At 40.8% G+C, this 23140-nt stretch overlaps 1 protein-coding gene across 1 annotated transcript in view; it reads left to right on the top strand.

The window, feature by feature from the left end:
- The window catches only part of loxl2b (lysyl oxidase-like 2b), a 51957-nt gene extending 30528 nt beyond the window's left edge, over nt 1-21429 (top strand). Inside the window, exons 6-14 of the mRNA XM_031296578.2 lie at nt 2542-2725; nt 6014-6165; nt 7614-7781; nt 10463-10628; nt 11062-11302; nt 14007-14122; nt 18628-18764; nt 18891-19002; nt 20619-21429. Of these exons, the coding sequence (XP_031152438.1) occupies nt 2542-2725; nt 6014-6165; nt 7614-7781; nt 10463-10628; nt 11062-11302; nt 14007-14122; nt 18628-18764; nt 18891-19002; nt 20619-20689 (1347 nt within the window). The 3' untranslated portion in view covers nt 20690-21429. The remainder of the gene's footprint in view (nt 1-2541; nt 2726-6013; nt 6166-7613; nt 7782-10462; nt 10629-11061; nt 11303-14006; nt 14123-18627; nt 18765-18890; nt 19003-20618) is intronic.
- Nucleotides 21430-23140: the final 1711 nt, after the last annotated feature.

The following is a 23140-nucleotide window of genomic DNA, read 5'->3' on the forward strand; positions in this document are numbered from 1 at the left end:
AAACAGCGATCTTTTTTCCGTTAGCCGGCAGTCATCTTTGATTTGGGCAAATGACCATGACTTTGACTGACAGCTTTGTTAATCAATCACATGATGTAATGTGCTCAAAGAGTTTGCTCAGCGAATAGAGAGCCCTTACAGGAAGGCCTTTACTAGGTCTTTGTGTGTGTATTGGGAGAATACAGAGGCCTGGCAGGCTGAAATGAGTGTGATTTGGCTTACTGATGTCAAATAGCAGACAGATAATGCATTGAAGATGACACAACTAACCCTTTTGGATAAAAGCATATGGACTTTTATGGTATTTTTACCTAAATAGTTTAATATTTTTGTTAGTTACAGAGTTTATTTCTTTTTCCCCTGATGGCCAACACCTTTTCAAAAGCCAGTAGTCTTGGCCATTATTGTGTGATTTCAATACATTTCTGTGAGAGTTCAATTTTTTTGTTTTGTCTTTATAGTCATTTAACAATTTATACATTCATGTGACATCCCTGCGGAATGCATATCCTGATAGCCCAGGTTCTCCTGAAAGAAATTATATATAACTTGATTGTGCATAACAGGGTTGAGGTTATATAAGCATTACCACCCCAATCACTGTGAGGGAGCACGATGTTGGATGGGTGCTCCTGGCAGTGAACCCCAGGATGGCTGCCGGCCCAGACGGAGTACCCGGCAAGGTGCTCAGGGCGTGCGCCCACCCGCTCACCCTCATCTTCACCAGAATCTTCAACCTCTCCCTGGCCCAGGCAGTCATCCCGCCCTGCCTAAAATCAGCCATAATCATCCCAGTGCCGAAGAAGTCTCCATCACCAGCCTAAATGATTATTGTCCTGTGGCCCTCACTCCGGTAATCATGAAGTGCTTCGAGAGACTGGTTCTTAAACACATCAAGGACTATCTCCCCCCAGACCTCGACCCCTATCAGTTCGCATATCGCGTGAACAGATCCACAGAGGATGCCATCGCCGTAGCTCTCCACTCTGCACTGAGCCACCTGGAGCAGCAGCAGAGCTACGTCCGGATGCTCTTTGTGGATTACAGCTCAGCTTTCAATACAATCATTCCGGACATTCTCATCACCAAACTAGTCACTCTCGGCCTCCCCCCTCTCACATGTGCCTGGATAAAGGACTTTCTCCAGGACTTTTTCACGCTGAGCACCAGCTCCCCACAAGTTTGCTGACAACACCACATTGGTCGGACTCATCTCAAAGGGAGACAAGGCTGCCTACAGAGAGGAGGTCCTGAACTTGGCAGCCTGGTTTTCAGAGAACAACCTGGCTCTGAACACCAGGAAAACCAAGGAGATCATTGTCGACTTCAAGAAGAACAGCACTGACCTAGCCCCCCTGTACATCAACGGCGAGTGTATGGAGAGGGTCCACACCTTCCGATTTCTTAGCGCCCTTATCTCCGCTGACATCTCCTGGACAGACAACATCACAGCGGTCATCAAGAAGGCTCAACAGCAGCTACACTTCCTGAGGGTCCTCAGGAAGCACAACCTGGACTCCAACCTGCTACTGACCTTCTACCGCTCGTCCATCGAGAGCCTGCTGACGTACTGTATCACAGTATGGTACGGCAGCTGCACCGTGGCAGACAGGGAGCGGCTTCAGAGAGTAGTACAGGCAGCACAGAAGATCATTGGCTGCTCTCTCCCCTCCCTGATGGACATTTACACCTCCCGCTGCCTCAGCAGAGCAGAAAACATCACCAAGGACAGCTCCCACCCTGGCTTTGATCTGTTTAACCTGTTTCCCTCAGGGAGGCGCCACAGGTGCATCAGAACAAGGACTAACAGATTCAAGAACAGTTTTTTTCCAAAAGCCATAACCACTTTGAACTCACACATGCACTGACTTCACAGACTTCACAGTCTAACCCCCCCAACCCCCGGACTTTCTTCTACTCACTACTGTGCAATATTTAATATTGAATACTATTGATAATATTGATAATTACTGTGCAATTCCATTACTGTGCAATACCTCTCATTGTCCAATATTTATTACTCATTGAATATGATCACCACTATTGGGCAATATTCAAATAATGTGCAATAACCCACATTTCATATCACACTGTATATAAAACCATACTTATTTGTTCATATGTATATAGTGTCTTAACTGTGCACCTTACCCCCCCTTTTTTTTTTGCACTACTTATTTTATTTCATGCTGTTATATTTTTCACGTATATGTTGGCACTGGGAAAGGAGTTGCTTTTAATCTCATTGTACATGTGTATAGTGACAATAAAAGGCATTCTATTCTATTCTGTTCTATTATTACACAAGGAGACCAGGCAAACAAAAGATGGAAAAAAAAGGGCTTAGACCTCTGAGGGTTAATAGCGTGTTATATAAACATGAAGCCAACCAATCTGCTGCCTCAGCAGCTTTCTCCGCACAGAAAAGGAAAAATTGAGGTTCCAAACTTTCACCTGAGTCTATGATTTTTGAAAGAACCAGAATAAATAAAATACGTGGTTTTAAATATGTGGTTTTAGAATTTGAATTTTCCTTTTCAGCAACCGTTGGTTCGTCTTCGTGGTGGGGCCATTGTAGGTGAGGGCCGAGTGGAGGTGTTGAAAAATGGAGAGTGGGGCACCATATGTGATGATAGCTGGAGTCTGCTGTCTGCCACCGTGGTGTGTCGAGAGCTGGGCTTCGGTACAGCCATAGAGGCCCTGTCTGGAGGTCGCCTGGGACAAGGTATACTAGTTTTACATTTTTACTGTTATTTGTGTAAGAAAAGTTAACTCACAGTATTTCCAGCTGCTCCCTGCTACATATTCACATCTGGAGGCAAAACATAAGGACATGGCAAAGGAAACTTGATTTTTATGGGCATTTTTATTTAAACTACATAATTAAGCCTAATCTAAACAAGAGTGCTGCTCTCTCCTTCCTCCAACACCTTATTCCTCTGAGCAGCAAAAGCCTGGGCTAAGTACAGTGTAGACCTGAAACAGTCCCATGCCATTGAGCTCAGAATGACTTTATTGTTGGAAGAACTGTGCATGTATATTTCCAACATGGCACGGGATGGAAGGTTATGACTGTGTAGCAAAACCACATATCCCAAACATTTCAGGCAGTAATTCTATCCTTTACTATCCTCCTCATATCACCCCTGTGTAGCCACTGAGCAGAGTATCATGAACTCACAGACCTGATGGTAAAAGTGATTTAACTCAATAGAACAAGATTAGTTACAGTGTGCAGGTCTGTGAAGATAGGAATCCGTTCCTGAGCCGGTATGAAATCAGATATCTTTCTGTAAGGATATATGAAAATTCCTGTGTATTCAATTTAGAAGTTACTTTACTGAGTTAGGAAGAGATAAGGGAAGCCTATTTCAGCTGGACTGTGGACAGAGCCCGTGGTGATTGGTGTCTGTACTGAAACGTAAACCTCTAACCCATTACTTTCTGTTCAGATCCTGGGAAATATGTGGGAAATGGGAAATCATATGGGAAATGTGGCTTGCCATTTGGATTGGATTAAACTCTATCTATACACTAAAAAAGTGTTTTTACATTAAAGCTGCATTGTTTTGTTATGGCCATAGTGTATCAAGCTGTAAACACAACGTTGACATTACAACATTACATAGTTGTTATGGTTATGTATAGCCTGCATCAATTCAGTTTGTCTATTGACAACTGTAATTTCAATATTCTCTCTCCTTTTAGCTCTGTTTTGGTCTCCACCAACTCCTATGGAAATTATCTGGCTCTTTAGCTGCTAAACTTCCAACTTGGGCAGTTGGTTGTCCACAGGTTAGAGAAGCTGACTAGTGGCTAAAAGGTTGCTTGCTCAAACCTCTGGGGAGATAGCACAAAAATGTGGCATTATGACCTGGCAACCCAAAGACATAGGTTTAGTTTGGTGGTTTAGGTTTTCAAATGTAAAAACTCCATGGAAATTCAGAATTAAAAGAGTCATAATTGACCTTGTTTGCAGTTGTGTCCTGTCAACGTCTCTTTTACAATGGTGGCCTATAGGGAAATGATTTTTGTGCCGAAGGGGGATTTTTTTCGTTGCAATACCGTGAGTGGCCAATGGAAAAAATTGTCTGCAAGGCTAAGCAGCGGCACCGTATCCAGTTCTTATTATAGATCCATGACACAAATGCATAGTTAAAGCCTGACAAGATTGATTATTGTGTGATATGTGATCAAGCAATTCTTGAATGATCATGTGATATCCAGCTGCCATGCAAGGTAAGCTAAACGTGCACAAGCTAGTTGTTAACTGCGTCTGTCTGCTGTTTGTTGCTGGCCAGTTATTGTATTATAGGTTTGCCAAAAAAGCTGCCTGTTATGTCTGGAAACAAGATTGATGGGAGCAGTAAGAGTGAACCAATAACAGCAGTAGCATTGTGGACTTTATGGTCTCTTTTCAGACTGCAGCAGAGGCATTCTATAACAAGCTGCGTGGAGAGTTTTACAGCAGGTTTGGAAGTTAGGACCCCCCTACCCAACAAAAATTTTAAAGCCCAAGCTCACCTGTTATCAGGATATACAAAAAGTACATTTTTCTCTAAGGGCGTACCAATAACTGGCAAAAAGAATCACATACAGCATGGTACTTCTGTATAGGAGGTGATTCATTTTATCATAAACAGGGACATGCTGCACATTCCAGTAACATTAGACATGGAAAATATTAAAACAGAGGGAATGTTCCTGTTCCAAAATCATTTCCCATCTTTATTTCTCATCAGTGGCTCTCTGTAACCTTTCATAGAGAAAAACAAAACTCAGATGGAAATAAAAAAAAAAACTCAGATGGTAATAGTACATCATGATAAACAGCAAAACATTTCACAAAATAGAAAAAAAGGTTTTTGGCAACTTATACTGTATCATGTTGTAAGCAGAGATGTGTGTGGCAGTGTTACATAGTTTATTTGTGTAAGGATACTATTTATGTGAAGCTCAGCCTAAGTTCATTCAGGAAGACTTCTATGCTTCTTCATTCTCCTCTTCTCTCTCTCTCTATCTCTCTCTCTCTCTCTCTCTCTCTCTCTTTCCCAACCTAATCAGCTGACTCTGGGCGTTCACTCTTTCAGTTTAACCAACCAGATGTTTCTACGATCTGTGAGCCAATCACTTTGTTTCACTCAACTTTAAATCTATTCTCCTCTCTGCTGCTGTCAGTTGTCATTCCAAGCTTCCTTTACCACCCCAAGTGTCAAGACTCCATCGGGGATATTCCTGTCTATCCATGGCCTCTCTACCCCTTATAAATTAAACATAGCGATGGAGTCTAATCGCCAAAGACTCTCACATTTCAACCTATTTTGCACCATGTTAAATTATTATTATTTTCACCTTCTCTCCTGATGAAATGTGTCACGTGTCATGTTAAGGTATCTTTCGTTCTCATGTAAAGGTCATATGGTCATAGGTAATCATAATTTGGTACTTGATATAATGTGGTGACTATAATGTTGTTGTAGTATTACTTGTAGGGTTCTCTGATTAACTGACTACTTGTTGTACATTATGTATGTACAGTATGAGCCTCTCTTTTTAATGTGTAGTCTACTCCTTTCTTTCACCTTCCCTTAATGAACCATATTGGCTTTAAGGCTTATAACTGTTCCTGACATCCTGATTGTTTTACCTTTATAGAGGAACTGGTAGTTTGAGTCGGTATGTTAAATGTGAAGCTGGTTTTTAAAGGACTCGGGTGAGGTGAGCTCCGGTGCGGGACTGGGTGAGCAGACAAGAGAGTTTTGGATGTATTGTAGTTTGTTAAAGATTTTGGTGTGTGTGCCTCCAGTTTTAATGCTAAGCTAATAAAATGTTGAACTAGTCCTTTTGTTTTGATTTCACACCAGAGCTGTATTTTTAAATGGAAATGGTGAAATTACATGAAATAATGACACAACATGGACATCTCTCAGCCAAAACCATTTGTTTTTCGCTCTCATGGACCCTCTCATATGGGAAGCAACCTTTCAAAACTTCTTTTGTCTATATATTTCAGGAATGGGCCCAGTGCATATGAATGAGGTGCAGTGCACTGGATTTGAGAAGTCCATCACAGAGTGTGTCTTCAACAAGGAGGCTCTTGGTTGCAGCCATGAGGAGGATGCAGCCGTCAGATGCAATGTTCCTTCTATGGGCTTCCAGCAGTCGGTGAGTCGGGTCGTTGTTTGCCTCAGTGTTGTTTCAATCAAACATAACAGCAACATATTCTCACTTAAAAACACGATTGTTTAGTTTGTACCCACTACAACGGGGTGCTAGATTTGTCTTTTCATGTATTTCATGCATATGTATGGCCTGCAGACCACTTAGTGTTAACAAAAGTTGAGGATATGTTGCACATCATATATATAGTCATCAGCTTTTATATCCAGTGCTCAACAGATTTTTCGAAAATCCTTCCAGATCTTGGCCCTCAGTTCCTTCTCTGACACCAGAGATTCTGGCACCTGGAGAATCTTTCACCAGGTTCTTCATAATTGGGCACGCCTTATCTTCCAACCTGGAGATTCTTGTTTCTTGTTATTCCACTGCCGCCATTTTTAAGTTTTGTTCAGAGACTCAATACCGTTTTTCCAACAAATCCTTCAAACAATACAACCATATTAGTCGTTTATTCCTATCCTCTAATAGGAAGCGTTTCATAAATTAGCGCCCCTAGCAGTGGCAGAAAATAAGACCTTATATCTAAACCGGTGAGCGTAACTCGCAGTTTTAAACACGTCGTTAACATTGTGATACAATCGCAGTATGGTTAGGTTTAGGCACAAACACTATTCAGTTAAGTTTAGAAAACGATTGTGGTTTGGGTTGAAATCAGACAGTACTTCACTTCTGGTTACGCACGTGACGCAGAACGTGACTTAGCTCCATTTGTTACGTAAAATTAAAAAAAACTTGCTGTTTACTTTATTTCAAACAGTACTCAAACCCTTTTGGGTGAAATTCCTGTTTGTTTGAGCCGTCATAACAACTACGGCCACTAGAGGGTGCGGTCACTATAATCGTAAATATAAGTCTTAATTGCTGCATGAACAAAAGACTTATGTGGGTGTTTTTCGGGGGAGGACAGTCTCCTTTTTTTACACCATTGATATCTTCGACCAGGTCCGGACCTTGGTGTCCTCAATGCTAGATACGGCCATGCCTGAGTTGCAAAAGCTTCTTACATCAACAGTTCACTAAAGGAATGACTAAAACCTGCATTTTTAAGTAGGCTGGGAGGAAAGACAAGGTCCTTCTTCTCCTATACGGCCATCTTGAGCGGGCGAAGAATGTGACTCCTATTTTGTTTTCCTATTTTAAATAATGATATGTAAACGTCCTGCATTAGTACTGATCATTTCACAGTTTCTCACTGCTATTTTTTCGGCATTCTTTACTGCATTTATTTTGCACATCCTCGTAGTGTTTCAAGTCATAATTCGTTTTTTATACTGTACATATCATGCATATATTACCTTTTAAAGTTTTTACCAAAACATTAGAATATGTTGTCATGTATGCTGGGTTTGTTACTTTGCAGTTACTTGTTACTATTACCAAATATCCTGTCAAAATGATTCAGGTTGCCTTCGTTGTGTTTTTCGTGCCCATAGCTGCGTCTGAGTGGAGGTCGTAACCCCTACGAGGGCCGTGTGGAGGTGCTGGTGGAGAGGAATGGTTCCCTGGTGTGGGGGACAGTGTGCAGTGAAAGCTGGGGAACCATGGAGGCCATGGTGGTCTGCAGACAGCTGGGCCTGGGCTTTGCCAGCAACGCTTTCCAGGTACGAGATGCAGCAGGCAGGAAGTGGGAATCAGCCTGGGTTTGGGTTTGTTCTAAAAGTAACAGGATTTTTCTTCCTTCAGTTCAAATGTTACAACCTTTGAAGTAAATATCTGAAATGTTTAAGAAGAAAACCAACACATGTTGTATATTGTGTTTAATGTTCTTTCAGTCTAACTAATCAAACCTAGACAGTACAAATCTGAACACAGGATCTTCCGCAGGAAGTCCCAGTTTAACCCTGATTTGTCATTGTGCTTCACATTTAAAATTATTATTTTCTTGCTACATACAGACATCCAAAGTCTTGATAAATGTATTACTGTGTGCACGCCATTTCTCACTAATAACCGATAGGAAGTTTCCTGGAAAACACTGTAATGTGTTAATGAAAGGGAACATAGTTCGGAGACAGTTGTTTGAGTTTAGTTAGTTGTATTGAGTTGTTGTTTTCCAGACGAATACAATTATAATCTATTGAAACCTAATCAATCATCAATTTACTTTTGACTCATCGTCGTAAACTTTATTCTCTATCTGTCTCCATTTTTCCCTAAAAAAAATAATCCAATCATTTCCTACAAATTATGTAGCTACATATCAGTTAAAAGCACTTTTGCATTAGAATTTGAATCATGTTTGAAGCATTTTTAAGTCATTTCTAATGAAATTGTAAAGGCCTTAATCATTGTCATTTCTATAGTTGTTGGATTTGAAAAATTTCACAGAAGAAGCCTGACAGAATCGTGCCATTATAAAAACAAATCATTTTCATTAGAAACAAGCTAAAGTCAGGACATAATTCAAATGCAAAAATGCATTGTGCAATTTATTTTTCATGGTTAGGTTGTACATTGTCTGTCCAGTCCAAAAATTAGAAATATTTTGTTATCATCATTGCTGTGTTATGTTTAAAAACATGTTTTTTAAATTAGAAATAAGCTAAAGTCAGGACATAATTCAAATGCAAAAATGCAGTATGCAATTTATCTTTCATGGTTAGCTTGTACATTTTCTGTCCAGTCCAAAAATTACAAATATTTTGTTATCATCATTGCTGTGTTATGTTTAAAAGTACACTAACATTATTTGTCAGTGTTATCATTTTGCCAGTAATTTTCATATAAGCTTTGAAAGTGTTTACAGAGTGATGGAATGAAGAGCAGAGTTTTATGAGTGGAAATTGTATAATGATGGTTTCTATATGATTATAGGAAGTCAGGTTTACCTTAAGGCAGAAGTGAGAAGGACTGTCTGTTGCAATAGGGGTACATTACGGTATTATGTTAGGCTCATTTCCTTTTTCTAGCAGTACCATCACTCATATATGGCAGTACCATCACTCATATATTCCAGTCATATGTATATGAGTTGCACAGGCCTTATTTGGCAGTTCAAGAAAAACATTATTATTATATATGATCACAATATACAGTAATTGCCCATCCATGATGATATAAAAGGATAGGGTGTGCTCTCTAGTGGTCAATGTAGAGAATCACCTGTCTTCACAACAATATATGATGTTACTGTGAACTTGTCCATTGATATCCTCAAAAAAGGACCACATGGTTGCTTGGCATCATCAGAGTTGAATATTTAGTGGGAATACAGTAAGCTGGTCTTTGGTATCAGACAGTTCTGTGATCAAGTGATATGGATTGTTTTTCAGCTGTTGCTATCTCACATTTCTGCAATTATCCAGCTTCTTGAAATCTTTTTTCCATTAGTATTATTTAAAGTAGAATATGGACCTTATACTACTCTTCAGCAGTGGTGGAATGTAACTAAAACATTTACTCAAGTACTAGTTCAAAAGGTACTTGTACTTTACGTGAGTCTTTTCTTTTCATGCCACTTTCTACTAACACTCCACTACATTTCAGATGGAAATATTGTACTTTTTACTCCACTTCATTCATCTGACAGCTTTAGTTACTAGTTACTTTACAAAAACAGCCTACAAGTACAGCTGAAATGATTAGACCATTAAACACTTAGTTGATTGACAGAACTGCTTTGATCGTTTCTGATTTCTAAAATGTGAGGATTTTTCTGCATTAAATACTTTAACTTTAAGTACAATTTCCTGATGATACTAACTTACTTTTACTTAAGTAACATTTTCAATGTAGGACTTTTACTTGTTACAGAGTATTTTTACAGTGTGGTATTAGTACTTTTACTTAAGTATCTGAATCTCTAAGTATCTGAATACTTCATCCACCACTGCTCTTCAGTTAGAGCCATACCAGTGTACTTAAGTATAGTTTTGAAGCACTTGTACTTTTTTGAGTATTTTAATTTTCTGCTAATTTAAAGGTGCAATATGTAATACTGACAGCTAGCATGTAAAATACTTTTACTTACTTACTGCAGTCCAAATTCAAAATACTGGAGAGAGTCGTCTCCCTCTCTGACCACATATTTAAGGCTGTTTGATTCCCTGTGGTCTGTATGTGAAGAATCATACAGATGTTTGAAGAGGCTACATAAACCTAGCTTCGTACTTCTGCTCCACTACATTCAGAGGCATTTTCTTTATTTCTTACTAACTACATGTAAAATTATTTCACAAATAGCATAGTTACTTTACTTTACAGATTTTCATAATTTTCATCTACAAGATGTATAATACCTGGTAATGTCAGCTGTAAACCATGGGTCCTGTTATCTTAACAGGAGACTTGGTATTGGCCAGGAGAGGTGAGTGCCGACAATGTGGTGATGAGTGGCGTTCGCTGCTCTGGTACTGAGATGTCTCTGTCCCACTGCCTGCACCATGGAGCCCACCTCAGCTGCGCTAAAGGAGGCGGACGCAACGCCGCCGGAGTCTCCTGCTCTGAGAGTAAGATACCCACATTCATACTGTACATTGTTGGTGGTGAATGCTTTTGAGAGGTCAGGCAGAAGCCTGCTAAAAGGAAGTTTTTCCTTGCTGCTGTCACACCAAATGCATGCTCCTGAGATATGTTATGCTAGTTATGATTTGACACTATAAATAAAATTGAATTTAATTAAAATGTGTCCACATTTGCTCTTCACATTGCGTTTTAATCCAACAAATGAAATTATTTCTGCCTCTGGAGAAGCTCTGCCTCTGTGAAAAGTTTGCATAACCGAAACTCCAATGTCCCTTTCTGAAACACAAGAGGGCTCATTTACTTTATGTGCCAGAGCTTTTCTGTTTTTTTTGTAGCAATGACAGGGCCATATGTTTCTAAATATGTGTTGTCTCTGTCTGCTTCTCTGTGGTTTTGCCTTCATCCTCCTGTGCACAGCGGCTCCTGACCTGGTGTTGAACCCTCAGGTGGTGGAGCAGACCACCTACATGGAAGACAGGCCTATGTTCATGCTGCAATGTGCGCACGAGGAGGACTGTCTGTCCTCCACCGCCAACCAGGTGCCGGCCAACTCCTACCGCCGCCTGTTGCGCTTCTCCTCCCAGATCCACAACAACGGCCAGTCTGACTTCCGGCCCAAAGCTGGCAGACACTCGTGGGTGTGGCACGACTGTCACAGGTTAGTGTCACAGAGTACAAGGGCTCTTTTATATGTCCTTGTGTCCTCAATCAAATCACCAGAACTGCGTGCACCTCAAAAACATTGCCCGTCTCCGCCTATCACACACCTTCTCTGCTGCCGAAACTCTCATCAATGCATTCATTGCATTTCAGAATTGACTACTGCAATAGCATTCTCTATGGTTCATCTGCAAAAGCCCTAAATAAACTTTAATACATCCAAAACTCTGCTGCCAGCTTCCTTACCCACACCAGCTCCCGAATCTCCACTGGCTCCCTGTTTTCTAACGCCTCCAGTTTAAAGTCCTCCTCCTCACCCACAAAGCCCTCCATAAGCAGGCTCCTTCCTACCTCACATACCTGCTCCACCGCCACAATCTACACCCCCCCCTAACCTCAGCTCCTCCGACAGAATCCTCTCCACATCACTTAGGACCAAGCACCGAACCTGGGGTTATCATCGCAGCCCCCTCCCTCTGGAACTACCCATACACATCCATGACTGTACTGACCTGGACACATTCAAAGACACATTTAAATCACTTATCAAAACATCCTTCCCCCTCTAATAATATTACATTTCAACTGCTGTTATTTGCTGGTTGATTGTTTCACTTGCTTTTAATGTGCTTAATGTACTGGTATTATTGTAAAGTGTCTTTCAGAACTTTTTAAAAAAAGTGCTTTTTAAATGTATTATTATTATAATAATAATAATAATAATAATTATAATAATTGTTATTATAATTATTATTATTATTATTATTAATAGTAGTATTATTAACTAGCCAGGCTAGCCATTTCTCCATTTCTCCTCGTCTTTATGCTAAGCTAAGCTAAGCTAATCACTTCCTGGCTCCAGCTCTGTACTTAACACACAGACATTGAATGATCTTCTTACATAACTTGCAGGAAGAAATGTGTGTATTTCCCAGAATGTTGAGGGGTTTCCTTATTTAATAAACTGTTAGACCAGCTCAAAGAAATTCAGGATGGCATGTGTGGCAAGTTGTAATGTCCCACAGTGACGTCTGTGCTGTTTCAAATCTTTTTTAACCCTCACAAGAAACTTGTAATAAAATATTGAAATAAAAAAATTAGGGCTGTCAATTGATTAAAAAAATTTATCTAATTAATTACATACTCAGTGATTAATTAATCTAAATTAATCGCATACATCATTTTTGCCTGGTGCCTTAACCGATACTTTTTAAGAAAGTAAAAAAAAAAGAAGGGCACTAAACAACAGTCAGCAACATTAAAGAACAGCTTGTTTATTGCTAGGCCATATGGTCAAAATTAAATGATTTAATAATAATGTAATAACTATAACAATAACTTATTTCACTAGTAAATTGCTGTTGAATGAGAAAAACAACCACCAGATAGGAAAAGGGCATTTAACAACAACTTTGAATGCACCACGAGACTGTAGGTTACCAGTTTCATTGAACTGTCTGTGTTTTTCCGACAACGGCAGCTGCAGATTGTTACATCCCGGTGTTGAATCCTCTACAGTAAAATACAGTCACACTTTACACCGTTTAGCGTTAGCTGTCAGCATTGTAACCGTGTTTAATCCAGCTACTAGCTAGCGGTAGGCTAACGTTAGCTGCTGTTAGTGTTAACTAGCATCATGTGCAGCGATATATCTGTTGCCTGTAACGTCTGTTTCAGAGCATCCGAGAGAAGCAGACATATCAGTGGCACCGAAATGAGGCGCCGAAATCCGCGTTGCTATTCAGTCTGGTAGATACCGGTCGTGAAGGCACCTGTGCCGTATTAGCACCAGATTTCGGTACCCAACCCTATTCAGGAAGAAGATTTTTATAAGTAAATGTTCCAATTAATGATCCAGGCAGCGCATTCTCGTCTCCCTCCTTCATTTTACAGTCGAATGGTGGCTAGAACGGCTCTGGGTCAAAGTTCAATATGGAATGGATTAATCTGCGTTATTTTTTTTAACGCGTTATTTTTTCCCAGATTAATTAATCGAAATTAACACGTTATTTTGACAGCCCTAAAAAAAAATGTGAGTGATAGAAAAATGTTAAGATATTTAAGGACACAATAGTGCAACCTTTTTTTACAGAACAATGTGCCTACTGAAATGCATGTGGCATTTATCATACAGTATAATTTGTGGAAGCAGTTGTAACCAGTTTATATTCCAGGAACATAAATCGCAAGTTAATTATAAATTTACAAGCATTTCCTTTGTAAACCTCATAGTAGAATAGGACATTTCAATGATTCAGAAATAGCATCTCAAATTAGACCTAATTCAAAGAAAGACAGATGACTCAGCCCCAATCATGTTTCTGGAGCAGCTTTACCCTTCCATATGTTGTTCTGCCCTGTAATTGGCCCTGTGCTGTAAAATTAAGCTACTATACAAAAAGTCCCACATTTTTGTGGTTCCTGTGTTGGCTGGAGGAACAGTTCAATTTTGGCAGCTTCCCACAGCTACCAGCTTTCCACATGTCAAACCTTTGGCACTTTTGAGTGGCAGAACTTGACGGAGCTTATCAGGCCAAAATCGAACCATTTACAAGAAATGTTTTACATTGCAGATGACAATTTGATAGACAGATGCTCTTTTGTCAGCAGACTAGCAGAATAGACAACAAGAAGTGCCATTCTTGTACTTGTACATTTTGAGCCTGACTTTAATAAAAATACATTTCTGTTTGTGTGTGTAGGCATTATCACAGCATGGAGGTGTTTACCCTATATGACCTGTTCTCCCTCAATGGAACCAAAGTGGCAGAAGGACACAAAGCAAGTTTTTGCCTGGAGGACTCAGAGTGTGATGAAGGTGAGAACCAAAAAAGTATTCCTACTTTTGATTTCACAATGTGAATAAACTTTGACTTTTCAAAAATGTGGCAGAAACAATCCTTTTTCACAGTCAATAATGTGTTTTTAAAGCTGCAACAATCAATATTTTTATTTTTACAATTGATATGACTGTAATGTAAAAGGTGTCACTTGTAGTCACAAACGCACAGAGAATTATCTCCCTAGTCTGCAGTTCCCCTCAGATCTAGAGATGTTTCTAGCATCTTTTAGCTATTTTGGCTTTATGACTTTACTGTTTTGGTTCACTCTTACTGCTCTCCTCAACCTCGTTTCTAGCCAAAAGGCAGCTGTTTTTCGGCAGTTCTGATAAACCCACTGTACACTACCTGCCCAGCACCAAACAGCAGGCAGACAGCTGCTAAATGCTCCACTATGTTTACCTACCTCTAAAGGGTAAGTATTGGAGCATTTGGTAGCTTAAGAGCCAGGTATTTTTTTTCAGATATTGGTGGAGACCAATACTGAGCTAGTCTCTGTCATTGCTAGACCTATCTCCACAGCGCTGCAGACTAAGGTCTGGCTACACGACATTCCAGGATAGGAGAAATAACACTCTGGGTTGTTTGCATTTCTTTAAACCAGTCGCAATCGTCTTGGTGCTAAGCTCCGGACCAAGTAACAGCACCTCTGCAAAATGGTCTCGGGAAGGAACTTGTTTTAGTTGAATATTTGCACCCCGCAAAAGAAAATGCCACATACAATATTAAATGAAGTAAACTGTTCACAATACAGTAACATGAGCTAGCAATCCCACCAATAGGTCCCAAAATGTCCCAGTTGGATAGTAAATGCCGTAAACATATCCTTTGTAAATCTTTAAATCATTCCCTGAAAGAACCAAACAGATTTGCCATGTTGCACGATCAAATTTTTTTCCAAAAGTCGCCATTTTCAGCGTGTAGCTTGCTAACTTGAAGTTTGTTTACCGAAGGGAAGGGATTTTGAGAACAGCAACATGCTAGATGTTATTACATTACATGTCATTTAGCTGACGCTTTTATCCAAAGCGACTTACAATTAAGTGCTTTCAACTGTGAAGGTTCAAACTCCAGACCACAAGTAGTAAGTGCAAATACAGTAGCTTTAAATAGGCAAAGCTACAAAGAGACAAATGAAAGTGCAGGTTCGAAAGTGTTTTTTTTTTATCCGAGGTGTAGTCGGAAGAGATGCGTTTTTAGCCTTCGGCGGAAGATGTGTAGGCTTTCGGCCATCCTGATATCGATGGGGAACTCGTTCCACCATTTGGGAGCCAGGACAGTGAACAGTCGGGATTTTGTTGAGTGATTAGTTCTCCCTTGCTGTGAGGGAGCAGCCAGCAGTTTGGCTGATGCAGAACGAAGTGGGCGGGTTGGGGTATATGGTTTGACCATGTTCTGGATATAAGCGGGTGCTGATCCGTTCGTGGCCCTGTACGTAAGTACTAGTGTCTTGAAGCGGATGCGGGCCGCAATTGGTAACCAGTGAAGAGAGCGGAGGAGAGGTGTAGTGTGAGAGAACTTGGGGAGGTTGAAGACAAGTCGAGCCGCTGCATTCTGAATGAGCTGCAGGGGTTGGATGGCACATGCAGGCAGGCCAATCAGGAGGGAGTTGCAGTAGTCTAGACGTGAGATGACTAGAGCCTGAACCAGAATCTGAGCCGCCTTCTGCGTTAGAAGGGGACGTATCCTTCTGATGTTATGCAGCATGTATCTACACGATCGGGTGGTTGCAGCAATGTTAGCAGTGAAGGAGAGTTGGTCGTCAAGTGTTACACCCAGGTTTCTAGCAGTCTTGGTGGGGACTACCACAGAGTTGTCAATTGTTATAGTCAGGTCTTGGGTAGGAGAGCCCTTCCCTGGAAGGAAAAGGAGCTCAGTCTTGTCGAGGTTGAGTTTCAGATGGTGTGTGGACATCCAAGAAGAGATGTCAGTCAGACAGGCCGAGATATGTGCTGCTACCTGAGTTTCAGACTCAGGAAAGGAGAGAATTAGTTGGGCGTCATCTGCGTAGCTGTGATAAGAAAAGCCGTGCGACTGAATGACAGACCCGAGAGAGTTGGTGTACAGAGAGAAGAGGAGGGGACCCAGGACTGATCCCTGAGGAACCCCAGTTTTAAGTGGGCAAGGTTCTGAGCTAGACCCTCTCCAGGTTACCCGGTAGGTTCGGTCTGCCAGGTAAGATGTGAGCAATGAGAGCGCAGAGCCTGAGACACCCAGATTTCGGAGTGTCGAAATGAGGATCTGGTGGTTCACTGTGTCAAAGGCAGCAGAAAGATCCAGAAGGATGATAATGGAAGAGAGAGAGGTTGTTCTAGCAATGTGAAGCTGCTCAGTGACAGCAAGGAGGGCAGTTTCTGTTGAGTGGCCAGCCTTGAAGCCAGACTGGTGGGGATCAAGAAGGTTGTTCTGATGGAGATAGGTAGAGAGTTGATTATAAATGGCACGCTCAAGAGTTTTAGATAGAAATGGAAGAAGGGAGACGGGTCTATAGTTATTTACATCAGAGGAGTCGAGTGTTGGTTTTTTGAGCAGTGGGGTCACTCTTGCCTCTTTGAGAGCATCGGGGAAACCGCCAGTTGACAAGGAGATGTTAATGAGATGGGTGAGGAAAGGAAGGAGGTCCGGAGCAATGGACTGGAGAAGGTGAGAAGGGATAGGATCCAGGGGGCAGGTGGTTGGGCGGGCAGAGGTAATCAAAGTAAGAATTTGGTTTGGAGATAAAGGGGTGAAAGAGGAAAGAGTACTGGAAATGATGGATGGTAAGGTGATTTCAGGAGGTGTGGTTGAGAATGAAGAGCGTATGTCATCTATCTTTTTTACAAAGTAGTTGACAAAGTGGGTTGGTAGGAGGGAGGAGGGAGGAGGTGGACTGGGGGAATCTAGGAGGTTAGAGAAGATGGAAAAAAGTTTTTTGGGGTTCGAGAAAGAGGATTCAATTTTGGTTTGATAAAAAGAGCTTTTGGCTGCACAAATAGAGGCAGTGAAGGAGGAAAGAAGAGACTGATAGGTAAGCAGATCATCTGGGTGTTTAGATTTCTGCCATTTCCTTTCCGCTGCCCGTATAGTTGATCTTTCAGCACGTACTGAGTCAGATAACCATGGAGCTGGGGAGGATTTGCGAGCCTGTCGTGAAGTAAGAGGGCAGAGAGAGTCGAGAGAGGAGGATAGAGTAGAGAAGAGAGTGTCTGTGGCATCATTGGGAGACATGAGTAAGAAAGAGTCGGATGGAGGGAGGGTTGATAAAGTACATGCCGGGATAGGTAAGAGAGGTGGGGTTGCGGAAATGTTGCGAGCTAATGCGTGGTTTGTAGTATCTCCGAGAGGAAACACGGACAGGAATGGAGAAGCAGCACATTTCCAGATGAAGACACCGAGCAGTTAAGTGAGATAAAGATAAGATAAAGATAAGGTTAAGCCCACTTAGTCTCCCACGAAGACTCCCACGTAGACTCCTTTGTCTTTGTCCTCCGAGTCTTCGTCCGCTGAGGCTGCCGCTTCACGCAATTGCCAACATTAAATACAAGGAGGCGATTGGTGTTGGCTACAGGTGGGGAGGCCACACCCTGGCTAATCAGTCAAAAGCACCTGAGAGTCGTTAACCTCCACTCCCCAAATTCACACTTTACACTAACTAGTTTCACTTTAAGAAAATCCTCTAAATTATGCCTAACAACACAACCAATCCAGCAAAGAACACACAGCAGCAGTAGAAAGTAGAAAAGTACAAGAAGCAGCAAAAACCCAAATAAAGTCTGTACTTAACTTAATATCTAGCAGTCCAGGCAATTATCCTGGAAATGTACTTCTGTTGATCCAGAGTAAAACAGAGCTGAAAGGAGAGTGAATATTGGACACTCATCATAGGGCTGGACGATTAATCGAAAATGTATCGGCATCGAAATTCAGAAGCTATTATCGATGATAATTTATTCCTTTTGATAGGCCTACTTTCTCCTTTAAAACATTCTACCGCGTGTGTAGTCACATGACTTCGCCCAGTCCAGTCAGCCGCATGGAAAGCATAATGGAGGATAACTCAAACACAGAGTCCGAGTCAACTGAGCAACTTGTGCCCAAAAAAAACACAGTGTCCGTCGTCTGGAAACATTTTGGCTTCAGAAAAGATGATTTAGAACAACGTGATTAATTATCGTTATAACATTTACGAGGTAAAATGTGCAATTAATCGTGATTTTGATTTTAGGTCATATCGTGCAAACCTAACTCATCAGTTATTCTGAAACACGATAACAAATAAATGCTAATGCTACTCTGTGTCTTTAGGGTGTGTAAATGAGCAACTGTTTACTAACATTGTCATGCTAGCATCTTCATTAGATGATATGTCAATGTTGTGTTTACAGCTTGTTCCACTGCCCTCAAGTGGCCAAAAAAGAATTATTAATGCAGCTATAACATTTTATAAATGGTTCTCAGAGGGTTTTTTGCCAGCATTTTTTCATTTTGAAATGTCTTATTGCAGGTATTGAAAAGAGATATGAATGTGCTAACTTTGGAGATCAAGGCATCACTGTGGGCTGCTGGGATACCTACAGGCATGACATTGACTGCCAGTGGGTCGATATAACTGATATCAAACCTGGTGATTACATTTTCCAGGTAATGTTTCCCATGTTCTGTTGTTATTTTTTCTCTAAATAAAGAGTGAAATGATCTACACACTGCAGCCATTAGTGCTGGCCTCTCACAGCAATCCCTGACGTGTACATGTTCTCCCTCTCACAGATAGTAATTAATCCAAACTATGAGGTACCTGAGTCAGACTACACCAATAACATCTTGAAATGCAGATGTCGATATGATGGCCATCGTGTGTGGATGTACAGCTGCCATAATGGTAAGACCTCACAATTATTTGTGTTAGTTAGTCATTTTAATGTTGATAATCAAATTATTTAAAGGATTATTAATTAGGTTTATTTTTTTTAAAACCTGCACCCTATTTTCCTGTTTTTGTGTCTGAGTGACTGACGGGAACAACAATCTTGGACATTGGTCCAGTATTAAAGGTGCTCTAAGCGATGTCATACATTTTTTAGGCTATAACATTTTTTGTCACATACAGCAAACATCTCCTCACTATCCGCTAGCTGCCTGTCCCCTGAACACACTGTAAAAAAAACACGGTCTCTGTAGACAGCCCAGGCTCCACAAACGGCAACAAAAACAAACTGCACCAACCTGCACCACGAAACGACAAACAGTGTTCCAGCCAATAACCGACAAGAAGGATTTGGGGATGGGGGTTTGGGGGTTAGAACACCTTCCGTGTTCACGGGATGAGGAGGAGGGAGGGGCGAGCTAGCCTCCGTTTTGTTTGACAATACTTTGAACGTCAACAAGAAGTGACATCACCCAACATCGCTTAGAGCACCTTTAAGCAAGATCGCTGCAGTCGGCAGTCAGCAAAACAAGCTACAATGTAAGTTATTGGGAAATTGCGCACCTTCGTTTTACGTCAACAAAAGTGCTTGTTTTTCCACTGACATGCTCAAATTATTGTTCTAAGTGTCTGACAACACTATGGAAATGATTCCTTCAAAGGTCCACCTTTCTTTTAAAGAGTAAGACCATCTTGGTTTGTCTTTCCACTTTTCCAACAATCACTACTGGGGTTTGGTTGAAATAAACACATAATTTAACAGTTTACAAGTGAAAATATGTATTATAACAAGTACTGTTTATTTAAATGAAGTCCGGTGGGTTTAGTGACAGTGATCTCAGAGCTGTTTCTGGTTAAACAAAGAGGATTTTACTCTTTAAAAAGGTCTATCTCTGTAGGGATCCTTTCCATAATGCTGTCAGACACTTATAATAACAATCCGAGCCTTTCAGTGGCAAAAACAGCACTTTTAGTGAATGAAATTGACGATGCACATTTGCCCAATAGGATTACATTGGAGCGTGGCTCACGGCTGCCGGGTCTCGCTCAATACTGGACCTCGCTGAGATCCGTCATGTATTGTCATTCACTATTTATTTTACTAGGTTATTTGTAATTATATATTTCGACAAAAAATGTATTTAACTAAAGGTCCATACAATAGCTTTTTCTGAAGCTTTCGGCCCTATGACATGGTCTTCATCTGTAGATCGGAGTTTGCTCAGTTCTCTCTGGAGTCGGTACAGTTGTCATCACATGACCTGTATGAAACTTTTGGTCACATGAGAAAAGGTAATCATATGGTCTTAGTGTGACTCCATGCTCTGATGAAGACCATGAGATGGGGTCGAAAGCTTCAGAAAAAGCAGTTGAAAGCTATTGAAAAAGCTTCTAAGTAGACCTTGACAAAGGTATGTTACCAGATACATTGTTGTTACACTAATTGAGAAGTCTAGTCTGAGCAGGGCAGAAATCCTCTACATTTATCACTGGAGGTGATTGAAACTGTTGGTATCAGGTGTGAAACAAGGACAAAGTGTGGAGGTGGTAACTCTCTCTGTCTCTGCTAGGTGGCTCATTAAGCACTGAAACTGAACAGACGTTCCCAGGCCTTCTCAACAACCAGGTGACCCACAGGTAGACAAAGCAGAGGAGAGGAGTCGACTGGCCGACCCCCCGCCAGCCCTCACCTTGACACCATCTGAAGCCCACCAACCACTACACATCTCCCTCTGTGGTGGATTCCACTTGCCAGCCCTGCCCTGGTACAAACCAGCTTTTTATGTTCGACCCCACACCCTCTTTTCCCACCCAGCTGAAATAATATATGATTCCCCCTACTGTCCAAAAAGTGGCAGCTACAGCCTTAGCAACACTTCCAACCTCGCTGGTTAAGATCAAGAGTGGCGAAGCTCTCCTTCTGCCCTGTGACTTTTGTTTTGGTTTTTGAACAAGTGATGAAATATATACGTGCCAGAGGCAGGTATTTTACAAAAGGTACAGCATTGGGCAATGTCATCAAGAATGTATCTTCTTTTGAAGTGCAGCACTTTAACAAAACCCTGCTGCAACACTTTTTGTTCAAAGCTCATCCTGGAGAGGTTGGATGTCAGTGCCAGGTCGCCTGAGGATTGAGAGGAATCATCAAAAACAACAGCGGTGGTTTGTCTTTGGAAATAAATGCAGTATTATATCACTTTTTTTAGGAGTTTCATAAAGGGCCTTTTACACACTAAAGTACACTTACTGTACACTGAGTTTGTTGCACAGGCCAACTGAGCATTTATTTTGCATGTCTGTTATTTAAGATGAAGTTTCACATCTTCATTGAGGAATTTATGCAAATAAAGCTGTGGCACAAGCAAGTCCTCAAAAAGCAAATTACAAGTGCTAATTGCCTGATTCAACCGTAAAACTAATCCACCAAGGCTGAAATATTACATGCTGATCCTCAAAGTGCCCCAAAGCTTTCTTTTATGTAACTGGGGAATATATTCTCTGAAATTGCTCTGGAAAGTACTTGGACAAGACTGCATACAATCTGAATTAGGTGAGTTTCGATACAATCCTTTGAGGGCATTGGTGTCGTCCAGTGTTAGTCCAGAAATTATTATTGAAAAATATCTAACTTTCCAGTTATTTAGCACACTTAGCAAAAACATACTGATTTAAAATTGGGTTATGTCTTCCGTTTGGTAAATGGGGCCTTTTCGAACTGACTGAGATCAATTTCAGTTCCAAGACATTGTCTTACGCTTTCCTTTTTATGATATGTAGCAATATTTTGCTTTTGAAGCTAATATGGGACCTCACATTTCTTTTTTCTCATGTTCAGTGTCTGCATGCTGAACAAGGAGGAATCTCTCACATTCATTACACCTACCAACTTTAAAGAGCAATTTAACACCACCTATAAATCTTGAACATTAAAGAGAAAATAGAGATAATCTGCGGAAGTATGACTGGCTAGCACTTCAGCGGTTAGCTCCCCAGACAACTACCAACTAGCCCTAAGACTATAGTCACTATGTCACTAAACTTCTAGAAAATTTCGCAAAGACGCACTAATCGATTTTGCTGTACCACTTTCTGGTATGACTTAAAGCAGTAACACCACTGTTCTATCACAGGTTAACAGCCAGTAGTTGTATGCTAGCACAACTAGACTCAACTTCAGTTTACCTGTATCCAAAGGCAACGTCTAGGAAAGCTGTTCAAAGTGTAGCTCTACATTACTTTGGCACAATTCGGAAATGTGTGATTGAAAATCTTTTAGATAGCACAAAGCTACGCTTTCTAAACTCCCAGAAACTCCTCACTCGCGTTTCACACTATACATCCGTGGTTCCACATCGCTGTCCTCCGCCAAGTCACCTTGCGGGATTTCAGAATGAGACTTCACTATCTTCCTATAATGTAGTCAGACACTCATAATACCAATCTGAGCCTGTCGGTGGCAAAAACAACAATTTTTAGTGGACGTACATTTACGGTGGTTTCATTGCAGCCCAGTTTGCGGCGGCCAGTTACAGCATTCTCGCTCAATACTGGACCAATTTCAAAAAATGTTGTTCACATTAGACACAAAGTCATGGGCCAGTGTTGAAAACAGGCTTGTGTAAAGTTCAGAATTGGCCTCTATTCAATTCATGAATTGGAATTTGAATTGAATTGACTCCGCCCCACAGGAAGTTGAATTTGAATTTGAATTGGAATGACAGGAAGTGGAATTAAATTCATGGCAATTCAAATAAATTCCACACAGTCACACAACAGAAAGAATGTGTTGAATCCCACATACATTCAGGGTTAGGAAGGTTACTTTAGAAATGTAATTGCTTACTGTTATAAGTTACCCATTATAAATGTGGTTTGGATTACTTTATTTGGATTACTTTATCAATGCAAAGCAATTTCCTTTTAATTTGATTAGTAATTGAATTACACATTTTACCTCAGTAATACAACTAAATACAATTACATTAATTTTGTAATTTAATAACATAATTGCATTACACGTAACTAGTCACTCCTCAACCCTGCATACATTTTGTTCCAAAATATAGATCACTCTTTAAGAGAACAAATATTT

The sequence above is a fragment of the Sander lucioperca genome, chromosome 2 (genome assembly GCF_008315115.2).
Source record: "Sander lucioperca isolate FBNREF2018 chromosome 2, SLUC_FBN_1.2, whole genome shotgun sequence".
Classification (NCBI taxonomy): domain Eukaryota; kingdom Metazoa; phylum Chordata; class Actinopteri; order Perciformes; family Percidae; genus Sander; species Sander lucioperca.